Genomic DNA, 13,056 nt, shown 5'->3' with positions numbered 1-13,056 from the left:
TTTTATAAGTGTGATCCTTATAAAACATGTATGTTATAGAATTAGAATACTACAGAATTAGGGTTGTAGACACAACCAACCATCATCACACAACACTGAATAATCGCTCACAGTATGTTGTAATGCATTGAGTGAAAGGTGGCACACAAACCCCCTCCAGACTGCCACACACACACACACTGTGGCCAATGCTACATAAGAGTGAATGCTTGCAGCTGGGTGTGAATCAGGACAAGTACAGCTTTCATATCAGAGGGAGGAGACAGGGTTGGATTTATTTATGAATAGCCTACAGAGTGATATTCAGCCGTAGGTTGCCTAATCACGTGTCCTGTTGGCTTGATGTCATCATGCTTAGGCTGTAGATTATATACCCAGCAAAAATTGTGCACCTGCAGTTGGGTACATATATTATGAAACAGTTTGATGCATTGAAAGCCCCCAGGACAGGTTTAATGCATTCTGCATGGCAATAATTGACATAAAAACGTATTACACACAACGTATATCAGAAAGATTAGATATTATCAACCATTGAGTGTATAATACTGTAAATAGATGATAGAACATTACAAGCAGCACTCATATATACTTATTTAAAGTAATGCATTGCAGGCTTTATGTGAAATCACAGACATCTCTGCAATGATGTAGTTGTTCAATGAGTGAAATAGTCTTGCCATAGGTTCCCAATGAGGCCATCTAAAAACAAAGCAAAGCATGTGAACCTTGCAGCTGTGGGTTTGTTTTCCTATACAGTAACCGCTGCAGTCCGCTGGCACTGCACTATTGCCAATAAACTGTGCAGGATGTGAGGGACATTGAAAGCAAGTGACACCTATAGATGGTAATTTTCCATGAAGAAATATTGTGGGACTTGCTTGAGCTCTTTAAAATGATTTTGTGGTTGTGTAAGAAGGGTTCTAATTTTAGATCAGAAAAGCAGAGAAGTAAAGATTTCATACGCTCCGAGTTATTGTCTGACTTGTTGGGAAAGTGATCAGAGTAGCTGATGTGTCAAACGTTACTTTGTTTACGGTGAATCGAATGTTGGAAGTCATTCGTTTTTTTAAGCCTGTGTCACATGAAGCAATTTTGACTCAATGTCTGTTGCAGATACAAGTCACATCATCTCAAGCAACTTTGCTATTACAAGAAGCAATGCAAGCACTATTGAAATGGCATGCAACACCCAATCATGTCATACATCATATCATGGTTTCAGAAATGAATTGTTTATCCAAATGTTTAGTAATTGTAATATCATCAATATAGACATAATATAAATGTTGGCTGTACATTTTCGCTAGCTAGCCAAAATGTTGCCTAGTTTCCAACCATGTTTTACCAAGCTAGTGACAAGCTTAGCTAGCTAGTGCAGTTCATGTTGGACAATTTCAGTTGAAACTGGACAGAGAAAGGCCTGGGTTGCCTATTTGCCAACCAGGATTTACCACGGTAGCAACGAGCTAAGCTAGCTAGCTAGTGCAGTTCATGTTGGACAATTTCAGTTGAGACACAGAAAGGTCTGGGTTTACTTTTAAAATCATATTTATTGACTGCCAGAACATGTACATTAACCATGACAACTGTGTTGGAGTTCTGAACAGAACTATATGATGAGCACAGGGGGTTGGTGACACCTTAATTGGTGATGACAGGCTCGTGGTAATGGCTAGACCGGAATGGGTGGAATGGTAGCAAACACATAGTTTGATGCCATTCCATTCGCTCTGTCACAAACATTATTATGAGCCATCCTCCCCTAAGAAGCCTCCACTGATGTCGAGTCATGTAAACTTTTTTCTGCTTACTGATTGGACATTGCATTACAGTCAATTCCGTGAAATAGGCTTGATTTCTATCTCTTGCGATGCAATGCAACTAAGTTGCAGGCTATTTCTGGGTGGTGACACACTGAGCAACCCATAAATTGCCTCCAGTGTAACATCGGCTTAACAATGGGACCTTTTAGAATGTTGAAGAAATCCCATGAAAATGATTGAGCGTTTTTTCAGGAGATTAAAAAGCTTAATAGTTCAAAAAGGTAGACATTTTATTAAAAGTTGAATACAAGCACACTATTCCTGACCAGTCTGCACGTTTTAAAGTTTGAATGACGTTTCTAGCTTAAATGATGTAAAAAAAAATAGTGTTCTAAATCATAATAATAATACAAAGTCATAAATATGTTTTACAATATTAAAAGTGGGACTCTTTTGCTAGTCTGATTAATGATGGGGAGGGCAGACCACGCCCCTGGACGCTCCGCGGTCTCCATGTCTGCAGTGAAGAAACTAGTAGGTCTATCGAGATACCTTAACAAGTGCACTCTTGCTCCTTCTCTGTAGATAAGGTAAGAACAAAAATGCCCATTCACGTTTCTATTTAGTTATTTAGATCTAAGTGTGTACTGTGTCAGTGTTTTTCTGTGCTTAGTTTAAGCTACATTATTAAAAGAGAAAATGTGTTTGTTTTTTTAATTTCTTAAAAAATAGAGCATGTTATATAATTGAAATGCTGCGCCATCTCTGGCTTCAAGTAATGAACAATTGACTGTAGTTTAATATGGTCATGATCTTCGACATTTCCACCTAAACTATCCATGCGTCAAAGGCAGTCGGGAACATTTTACGCACAGTTCTGAGGACCGTTTGAATCATGTGTGCTATCGGATGAATCACCCGGATTTTTCCCACGGTGCTACTGGACGTTAGGAATGACCTGGAAAATACGTTGTTTTATCGATTCAATCATTTTAAACTGGACAAAGCTTACAAGAAATCCTCATTGAATGGACACATGACAACACAATGTATGCATTACCCCAAATGGAAGTCTACCATATTCTATCAACACGTTTTATGTATTTTGGCTGAGGTATCCACTGACATTAGTATTTAATTTAGCAATAAGCCATGAAGGGGTGTGGTATATGGACAATATACCATGGATAAGAGTTCTTATGCACTGTTCTTACGCACGACGCAATGCAGAGTACCTGGAAGCAGCCCTTAGCCATGGTATATTGGCCATATACCACAAACCCCCGACGTGCCTTATTGCTATAATAAACTGGTTACCAACGTAATTAGAGCAGTAAAAATAAATGTTTTGTCATACCCGTGGTATATGGTCTGACATACCATGGCTGTCAGCCAATCAGCTTTCAGGGCTCGAACCATCCAGTTTATAATCATCGTTATAAACCGGGTGGTTCGAGCCCTGAATGCTGAATAGCTGAAAGCCATGGTACATCAGATCGATTACCACAAGTATGACCCAAAAAATACTGATTCTAATTACGTTGGTAACCAGTTGATAATAGCCATAAGGCACCTCGGGTGTTTGTGGTATATGGCCAATATACCACGGCTAATGTCTGTATCTGCGTCGCGTTGTGTTGTGCATAAGACAGCCCTTAGCCATGGTATATTGGCCATATACAACACCCCCTCTTGTCCTATTGCTTAATTATATTCTATGCTCTATCTATGACATTGTGAGATCACTCAGGGGGGTTTGGGGTACTTCTTTTTAAAATTCAGATGCTGATTGGTTTAAAAAAAGAAGCAGAACCAACTTGGAGAGAGTTTTGAGGCACAACAATGGCCTCTTGTGAAGGTCAGTATAATAAATCAACCCAGTTTTGGGGGTTTGTCAGGGAATCAGCAGTAATCTGCATGCTGAATTGGCACAGGAAGGAGAGAGAGAGCGAGGGGAGGGAGAGGGTGGAAAGAGTAACCATCAATAGGCATTACAGCACTAATCCTACACCTCTTTGGGCCTTCTGTAAGTGATGGGTACAAACGAGCTTAGGCCAATAATTAATGACCTCATACTGAACATGCAAGCTTTTATATAAGTAAAATGGGGAGCTTACAAGATGGCAGTAGTTAACCGAGATCTCCACCAAAGCTGTGGTCCCCCAATTTTGTTGTTGTTGTTGCTTTGTGAGCTACTTGAAGCCTTTCAAACGTTCTTGTATCCAAATGATGTGTCTAGCCATATTAGTCCTAAGACATGACCCAAGAGGAAATGGCTGTGACCTACCAGTGGGTTGGTCCCCACCCACCCACCATATGAGAAACTCTGTCCCAAAGTGTTTGGTCATGTTGGGCTTCTTTATGTGTGGTTAGGGTTGTCTTTTGAAAAGGAATGTACATACATGTAAGACAGTCCAGTGTTCTGCAGAGTAAAACTGCTTGTCTGTCGCTGTTCCAGGTGCCGGCTGTGACGACAGAGCCACCATGGGTCGCAAAGAAATAACCTGCAGTTGGAAGAAAGTCATCAACAATATCAGAGATGTGTTCGAATTCAAAAAAGCGCTGGGATCGTAAGTACTTTGTCCGTTTAAATGACTGCCTGGAGGTGTAATTCAAAGCACTTTTACTTTTGAAGATAACTTGCTTCATCCGATGGCAGCCATTTTGTGCTTGGTTGTTTTCACTGGGCCTTTGTTGCTGAGTAGCAGCTCTTGTCAGCTTCTTATCTCCGACTAACTAAAGAGCCATTATTACAGGATTAAGTGCATCTCCAGGATATCTACTTTACCTGTGCCCAGAGAAGGATCCTAGTTTGGCACTATAATCCTGGAATGTTCTACCCAGATTATCAGATTATCAGGACCCAGGTCAGGGCAGGTCATGTTTATCAAGGGAACACTTGGCGCTCACACAATACAGTCTCTCTCACCTTAAAGATTGAACCTTTCTTGGAAAGTTTTGAGTTTAAACGAAGTAGCAACAGTATCCAAAAGGGGACAGGACATGGCACATTTTGGAAAATTGGTTGACCAATGTGTATACGTGTGTTCATGTGTACGTACATTTATGATCATGTGTGTGTGAGCCTGAGAGTGTTCACATGTGCTCAGACCCACATGCTCACACTCACATGTGTGCTAGAGTGTGGTTGTGTGCATGTGTGGGTGTATGTGTGTTTTGTAGGTCTATGCACAGTGGGTCTATCCACAGTGGGTCTATCCACAGTGGGTCTATCCACAGTGGGTCTATGCACAGTGGGTCTATGCACAGTGGGTCTATGCACAGTGGGTCTATGCACAGTAGGTCTATGCACAGTGGGTCTATGCACAGTGGGTCTATGCACAGTGGGTCTATGCACAGTGGGTCTATGCACAGTGGGTCTATGCACAGTAGGTCTATGCACAGTATATGAGAGCTTTATGAAAGGAGTTGTTCTTTGTGAAATCCAATAGAAATGTTTTACTGCCCACACAACGCTGATATCTGCAGAGTGAGAGGGGTCTGTCTGTTGTCCCTGGCCTACCTGTTGTCTGAGCCTCCTCCTCACCTCCTCAACCCTCTCCTCAAGCAGCTTACAGCATAATACATGAGAGAGGCTGAGGTTGAGAAAAGTGTGAGCCAGGCAGGTGAGCAATGATGTCATTACAGAGCGGGCACAGCCTATCACTGCTCAATTAAAGGATTAAGGGCCTGGCATTGTGTGTTGACAGTGTGCATTTGCACGAGGTGAGGTGTGAGGGAATGAGTGTGACTGTGTGCCTGCTGGGGTGCGTGAGTTTGTGTGCTACATTGAGTATCTGTATATGTGTGTGTTCATCAGACCTGGGTTCAAATAGTATGCTTTTCTTTCTAAATACTTTGAGTGTTTGACCGAGTCTGCCAGGAGTGCCAGATGAGAGGGAGGAAGCGAAGTGGGAAGCACAATCAAAGTATTTGAAAGAAAACAAATATATTTTGTATTGGAACCCAGGCCTGGTGGACATTGTGTCTCCATCTGTATGTCTGTCTCTACCAGACAGTGATGTCTTTGGGCACAGGGCGCACTTATTGCATCAGTATCACAGGTGTTGGAATATGGTTGTCTGCCAAACAAGAGGATTACCCACACCTTGGTCTCCCTCAAACAGGGCAGTCAGCAGATGGGGGATCGGATCCATTTTATGAGGTTTAGGATAATCTTGGCTCCCTCCCACACATGAACACTTGCCCCCCCCCCCCACGGTCTTCTCAGGGTTCATCCAGGGTTGACTGTGCAAGATCGGACAGAGACAAGCAGACACAATGGACGATGGAAATAAGCCTCCGGGATTCATTGTGTTTTAGTTCTTGAGAATTTCTGTGGTATGTAACGTTGTCTGCAGCTGGAGCAGGCTACTACTTTTAATTATCCAATCAATTAAATCAAGTAATCAATCAATCAATCATCTCAGGGGTCTCTTCTCTGGGCCACCTGTCCTGAGCTTCAGGCTGGGTAATGGAAAAGGCTTGAGTACTCATCCTCCTGTATTGCCCTGCTGCTATTCACAGGCCTCAGGAGCACAGGCCATACCTGAAGCTTCTATAGCCCTGTTTAGACCGGCAGCCTAATTCTGATGTTTTTTTTCTCACTCATTCGTCTTGTTCCTAGCCGTGTGCAGCTATGAGCCAGGAGAGTGAGGTTTGGTGGTGGTGACTCCACCTACAGCACTGTAGCCTTCCAAAGAGTGTATGAGCGCTTCCGCCATCTTGGTTACACCTATCCAAATATCTGCGGAATGAGGTTCATTTTTCAGGGTTGTTTTCGAACTGTTCAACTTCGTCCTCAGAGCTTATTGGTTTAATTTGAGTGGTATTTCATTTGATTAAAGCACAGGTGTCTAACTCTTTCCTTCGAGTGTCTGTGTGTCTGCGGGTTTTCGCTCCTCCTTTGCACTTACGGTCATGAAATTAGTTAGGAACTCCCCTCACCTGGTTGTCTAGGTCTTAATTGGACACACATTGAACAGAATAGCAAAAACCAGCAGACACTCAGCCCCCCGCTAAAGGAGTTTGACACCCCTGGATTAGAGACTAGAATTATTAACTGTAGTTAAGCTCAGAAATCTGCAAGTTTATGGAACCCGAAGAGGTTCATTGACGATAGAGCTCAAACCCATATGGGTTGGATAGTGGACATAGCCTTATAACCGTTTCTCTGTCTGTGTGCGTAGGGGTTCGTTCTCCGAGGTGTATCTGGTGAGAGAAAAGAAGACTGGAAACCTCTATGCCCTGAAGTGTCTGAAGAAAAAACACCTCAGCTGTAGCAAGCTAGAGAACGAGATCACTGTGCTGAAGAAGTAAGTACACACACACACACACACACACACACACACACACTCTCACTCACACCTGAATGAACAACATCACAAATCTCTTCCTCTTCCTCTCAGGATAAGGCATGACAATGTGGTTGGATTGGAAGACTTCTATGAAACTCGGACACACTACTACCTTGTCATGCAGCTGTGAGTGGGCACCGTTATCTCTACATATACTAAATGCATTTATGAACATACAGAGAAATGTTGCTGTTTAACAAAACCTGCTGTATTAGGAGAGTAATGAAGACGAAAGGCTGATGCTGAATATAGTGGTGGAGATTCTGGTGTGTGTGTGTGTGTGTGTGTGTGTGTGTGTGTGTGTGTGTGTGTGTGTGTGTGTGTGTGTGTGTGTGTGTGTGTGTGTGTGTGTGTGTGTGTGTGTGTGTGTGTGTGTGTGTGTGTGTGTGTGTGTGTGTGTGTTTCTTTCCTAGGGTGTCTGGTGGGGAACTGTTTGACCGTATCATAGATCGGGGGGTGTACACAGAGAAGGATGCCAGCTGTCTGGTTCACCAAGTGCTGGAGGCTGTCAACTACCTTCACGAGAACAGCATAGTGCACAGGGACCTCAAGGTATGTTACACACACACACAGTCAATGTAAACACACATACACACACACACGTGTAATATCCAGGCTGTATCACATCCGGCTGTGATTGGGAGTCCCATATGGCAGCGCACAATTGGCCCAGCGTCGTCCTGGTTTGGGTTTGGCCGGTGTAGGCTGTCATTGTAAATAAGATTTTGTTCTTAACTGACTTGCCTAGTTAAATGAAGGTTAAATAAAATACATTGAAACAAATACAATATTCCAGACATATTTTACACACACAACACTATTATATACTATGTTGGGAGAATAGTTTCTCTGACACTTTTTGATTCTCTTTCCCTCTGTGTGTGCAGCCAGAGAACCTACTATACTTCAACTCAGATGAGAACTCCAAGATCATGATCAGTGACTTCGGCCTGTCCAAGATGTCCGACCACGGAGTGATGTCCACGGCCTGCGGCACGCCAGGATATGTTGGTGTGTGTGTGCGTGCGCCAACCGTGTGTTAGTTGTTTGGTCATTGAAATAGTGTAAAGCTTTATTGCACAGATAGAAAAGACTAGCATGGTATCTAATCCTGTGCATATTTGAACTTCTACAGCCCCTGAAGTTCTGGCTCAGAAACCCTACAGCAAGGCAGTGGACTGCTGGTCCATAGGAGTCATCACATACATCCTGTAAGTACCTATCTAGGACTTCTAGATCTATATCCGCCAGCACCTCTTCTCAACCTCTTCATAGTATTAGGATGACTGCATTGTGAGATGGTATTTCTATATAACGTTTGGGGAAAGTTATTGTGATAACTCTGTGATAACCGTGTTCCCTCTGCGTTTAACAGGCTGTGCGGCTACCCTCCGTTCTTTGAGGACAACGAGACACGTCTGTTCTCGAAGATCATGAGGGCCGACTACGCTTTCCACTCGCCCTTCTGGGATAACATCTCAGAGTCAGGTAAGACATACCACCACCCCTACGACAAGGGTATTAACACAGAACGAGTACCATAACTACATAGTAAAGTTATTCATAAGTCCTCTCAGTGATAGAATACTTCTTTTTACTACATATATGCTGAAAGTTCCCTGTCAGTTGTTGACGTTTGTCTGTCTCCGTTTCCATAGCAAAGGACTTCATCCGGAACATGATGCAGAAGCACCCTAAGAAACGCTTCAGCACAGAACAGGCCCTCAGACACCCCTGGTGAGTCACACACAGATCCAGGATCAGTCCACCCTCCCCTCAGGGGGAAAATAGAAAACCGATCTAAGATCAGTGTCTGGGGATCCCACTATTTCTTGTTTATTCATTGTTCCTGGTGGCTCTAACAATGTCATTTCCTGTTGCAGGATCATTGGGAAGACAGCGAGGGATCAGGACATCTATGAATCAGTCAGCATGCAGATCCAGAAGAACTTTGCCAAGTCCAAATGGAGGGTGAGCAACATGTCATAGGGCTACATACAATATGCTATCATACTTACGTTACTATTATTATTATCATCAAAACATGATTATTCATAAAAAAATATATAAATCCTAATCTTCCTGTGTGTTTGTTACAGCAAGCCTTCAACGCCACGGCAGCCATCAACCACATGAAGAAGCTGCAGTTGGCCCACGCCAACCCTGATGCCCCTCTCCCACCTATCCCCTGCAACTCCCAGAATACTCAGCAGGGCGTCAACAACATCACCGCTAAGGACACCAACGGCAACCCCCCAATCCCAGTGACCCCTCCGGAGGTGCAGTGCCGGGGCCTGAGAGCCAGTCACAGCGAGCCCAGGCACACGCTGGTCGTTATGGAGACATGTAACGCAGAGAATTGCTCCTCATTCGAGGCAGCTAAGAGGTGAGGGGAGGGGAATATATGTCATTCTGAGGGGGGGGGGGGGTTGAGTTATGTCCAAAGTGTAAAATCTGTGGTTCTTAAGGCTTTGCTTTTTGCTGTCTGTTTCAGCTGTGATGCCATTGACAGGGCGACCAATAGGAATGGGCACACCATGCAGACTGGGGTGTGTTCTGTTATGTGATTGATTGATTGACCTAAGGATCAATTCATTGGCTTAAAGGTAAATAGGTCTCAAATACACAATGCACATGTGCTTGCATACACTCATGTACAAAATCAACGGAGAGTTGATAGGAAAACTCTCACATGAATTATATGAATCTTCATGTGGATTTACACTCCCCACACCCCTCCAGTGTTTCTGCAGTGTTGCAGTCAAGAAGTTTGAGCCACTCTACAGGTGTCAGCTGCCTCCTGCTGGTTCAGGAGTAGTACTCTGTAGTGCTCCTCTGAAATGCCCAGAGGCCCGTAGCAAAGGGCCAGGGCCCGAACCTTATCCAGAGAACACAGGAAGACCTGAGATTCCTACCCAACTACAACATAGTACATTTACACTCGCACAAATGTAAACGTTTAATTTCTTTGACCCAAGCCACTGTCGATGTTTAGAAGAGTGTACATTCTGTACTTATATCTCAACAGAAAATGTACATTTGAAGTATACAAAGACGTACTGTATTTGCAATGTATAATTACCTATGAATGTTTATTGACCTATGGAAAACAATGTAATTTCTTTGAATATTTGTTTCTGATATGATAGCTGTGACGGCTAGATTGTAACTCATTAATTGGCTTTGGCTACTTTGTGTTGCTGTCTGAACTAAATTAAACTGTTCTTCTTTCACTCACATCTGTTCCTACTAATGGATCTGGAGAAACCAGAGTCCTGTGGATCTGAAGAAAATGTATGGATAAAAACCTGGTCAAATAATGATTTCATTGTAGAGTTTATGAATACTGCATGACAGTTATTCAAGGGGAAGTGCTTTGCGATGTCATTGATGGCAAGCGTTAAATCGACGCCATGTGCTTTTTGTATTGTGTGAATTATTTGTTTCTTTTATACTCCTAAATGTAAGGATGTTGACTTATAAATCTTGCCCACAGGTTTGAATGGCGTTGACTAATTGTTTGAATCCTAACGCTCATGTCATAACAATGACTTTGGGGTTGAGGAGGGTTGACATTATTCCCTGTCAGAGAAGATGGTTATTACTCTACTTAAAGTGGTCCTGTGTCATAATAACACCACTTTACGTACAGAGATGATCACGTGCCACTTTTATGCCATAAACTGCTGTAGAGTTCCTCTTGTAGTGTCGATGCCATTGTAACTGTTTGACTGGAGATGCTATCTTATAAACCACAAGCACTATACTTTGCTTCTTTTTTTGTTTCTAAATAAAAAACTTAAATGTAAATCGTCCTCTTCTATACTTTTCTACCCTCACAAATCTCTCCTCTTCAGCTAGCCTAATCCACCATCCTGACCACTGCGCTCTCATTTCATTTCCCCTCCACCAGTCTGGGCCTCCTATGATTGAACTATTGCAGCGGATGGGCTTTGCACAAAACAAACGTAAAAGCGTTAGCATCACTGAATCCTTGTGACAGAATGTCAGCTCCGGATATCAGGATGGTCAAACGAGGCTACTCTACAGCTATTGGTGGAATGTAGGTCGCAGCATGGGCATTTCTAGGATTCGAGGACATTGTAGGCTTAGCCCATTGAGCTATAAGGGGGGATCCATTCCCAGGGACAACATTTTGAATTTCAACAGCTAAATGCATCAAATCTGAACATTGAGAGATGAAAGAATTGTGCCAAAAATGTAATAAAAACAATGTTAAAGGCAGGTTGCCTATTCTGATGTCGGTTGTTGACATGGGTGAGCGAAGAAGCCTTGAACTGTTGATGTGCCCTTGATTAAGTCACTGAACCCTAATTGCTCCTGTAAATCAATCTGGATAAGAGCGTCTGCTAAAGGACTTAACTGTAAGGAGCTGATACAGGTGTCCCGGTTAGAGGACAAGGATGGGGGGAGAGACGTGGGGTTTCAGTTTAGAGAGTTTATTTTCTCCAATAAATCATAATTCATTATTGACTTGTGTGCTAAAAATAATAAACACAACATAGAAAGCTAAACATTTGCGTTAGGACATTTCATATAAAGAACAAACATGAACATAATTATCATACCCATTATTTCCATGTCAGTATCATCAATCTTTGAAGGATATACAAAATATCTTCATTATTAATGTCCATATGCAACATGCTGCAACAACTCAACAGTCTCCCACTACTGATATGACAGCGCATCATTAAATGCTCATACATTCACACATGAAACAAGAAAGTAAAATGGAAACAATATTGCGTTACTCACGTTGGGTATTGGATGCACAGATAATAGAAACGAAAAGGGATAAACACTGGAGAGTATTTTCAAGAGGCATGGGATCTTTGGTACTGAACTAAAGACAAAGGGAACTCAGGTATTTAATAAGGGAATTGGTTGCAGGTGCGCTCAGAGCAAAATCAAATCAAATGTTATTGGCCGTGTACACATAATTTGCAGTTATCGCAGATGTCTAGCTCTAGCAGTGTAGCAATACCAACAATACAAAACACACACAAATCCAAACAATAAAAAGCATAGAGATGTATAGGTATCCAGTGCCCAAAAGCCTATATTAACATACATTGTGAAGGCTCAGAAGTGTCTGCAGTTAAAGGCAAAGTTAACAAAAAAAAGTGCAATTAAAGGGACAGTTCCCTAAAAAGTATATTGCAAATGAGAGCCTTTTCTACAAAGTGGGTGAACTATCCCTTTAAAACACAGCTTGAGGAAAGAAATTCCTGCGGGGGTATGTTTCCCAAGTGCAGGAGGTTTGAAAATGTTTACGCTATAACAATTCATTTCTTCAAGTCACCCCACAATCAAGACAAATCTATAGGTGGTGGGGCTGACTAGTTGCCGACTCTTGTCATCTTACATTGCATGGACAAGATCGTTTGCGTTTATGAATTATTGAGAGTCCACTTACCATCACTGCCTAGCAGCTTGTGTACACTACTAAAATACATAGAATAATTGATGTAACAGGCATTTCAATATGGGCTATTCTTGTTTTTATGACTTACAATCAACATGACCATGACATAGCGTATATACCCACATGACCATGACATAGCGTATACCCACATGACCATGACATAGCGTATATGACCATGACATAGCGTATATACCCACATGACCATGACATAGCGTATACCCACATGACCATGACATAGCATATACCCACATGACCATGACATAGTGTATATACCCACATGACCATGACATAGCGTATACCCACATGACCATGACATAGCGTATACCCACGTGACCATGACATAGCGTATATACCCACATGACCATGACATAGCGTATACCCACATGACCATGACATAGCGTATACCCACATGACCATGACATAGCGTATATACCCACATGACCATGACATAGCGTATATACCCACATGACATGGAAAGTCTCTT

The 13,056-nt window shown here is 42.5% G+C and overlaps 1 protein-coding gene across 3 annotated transcripts; it reads left to right on the top strand.

Moving 5' to 3' along the window:
• The first annotated feature begins 2,257 nt into the window (after window positions 1–2,257).
• On the top strand, window positions 2,258–10,927 carry LOC115142914 (calcium/calmodulin-dependent protein kinase type 1D-like). Of its 3 annotated transcripts, XM_029682757.1 has the most exons (14): window positions 2,267–2,356; window positions 3,549–3,624; window positions 4,225–4,336; window positions 6,956–7,081; window positions 7,175–7,249; window positions 7,537–7,675; window positions 8,011–8,134; window positions 8,259–8,334; window positions 8,499–8,611; window positions 8,782–8,860; window positions 9,007–9,094; window positions 9,223–9,509; window positions 9,618–9,729; window positions 9,866–10,927. In XM_029682757.1, the coding sequence occupies exons 2-13, from the start codon at window positions 3,609–3,611 to the stop codon at window positions 9,688–9,690; spliced, it is 1,308 nt and encodes a 435-aa protein (XP_029538617.1). In that variant the 5' UTR covers window positions 2,267–2,356; window positions 3,549–3,608; the 3' UTR covers window positions 9,691–9,729; window positions 9,866–10,927. The 3 variants fall into 3 exon arrangements, with proteins under 3 accessions (XP_064857786.1, XP_029538617.1, XP_064857785.1); XM_065001713.1 differs by having other exon boundaries at window positions 9,618–10,927; XM_065001714.1 differs by lacking the exon at window positions 3,549–3,624 and having other exon boundaries at window positions 2,258–2,356; window positions 9,618–10,927.
• Window positions 10,928–13,056: the final 2,129 nt, after the last annotated feature.

Source organism: Oncorhynchus nerka, linkage group LG15 (assembly GCF_034236695.1).
Source record: "Oncorhynchus nerka isolate Pitt River linkage group LG15, Oner_Uvic_2.0, whole genome shotgun sequence".
NCBI lineage: Eukaryota > Metazoa > Chordata > Actinopteri > Salmoniformes > Salmonidae > Oncorhynchus > Oncorhynchus nerka.
The sequence above is the reverse complement of the archived record's forward strand: the minus strand, read 5'-3'. Positions and strand labels throughout refer to the sequence as shown.

What these genes read in the sequence shown, in the direction of transcription:
- LOC115142914 (XM_029682757.1), top strand. An exon ending in TTCAAAAAAGCGCTGGGATC is followed by an intron (nt 4,337 to 6,955) that starts GTAAGTACTTTG and finishes CTGTGTGCGTAG; the next exon opens with GGGTTCGTTCTCCGAGGTGT. An exon ending in TTGCCAAGTCCAAATGGAGG is followed by an intron (nt 9,095 to 9,222) that starts GTGAGCAACATG and finishes TGTTTGTTACAG; the next exon opens with CAAGCCTTCAACGCCACGGC.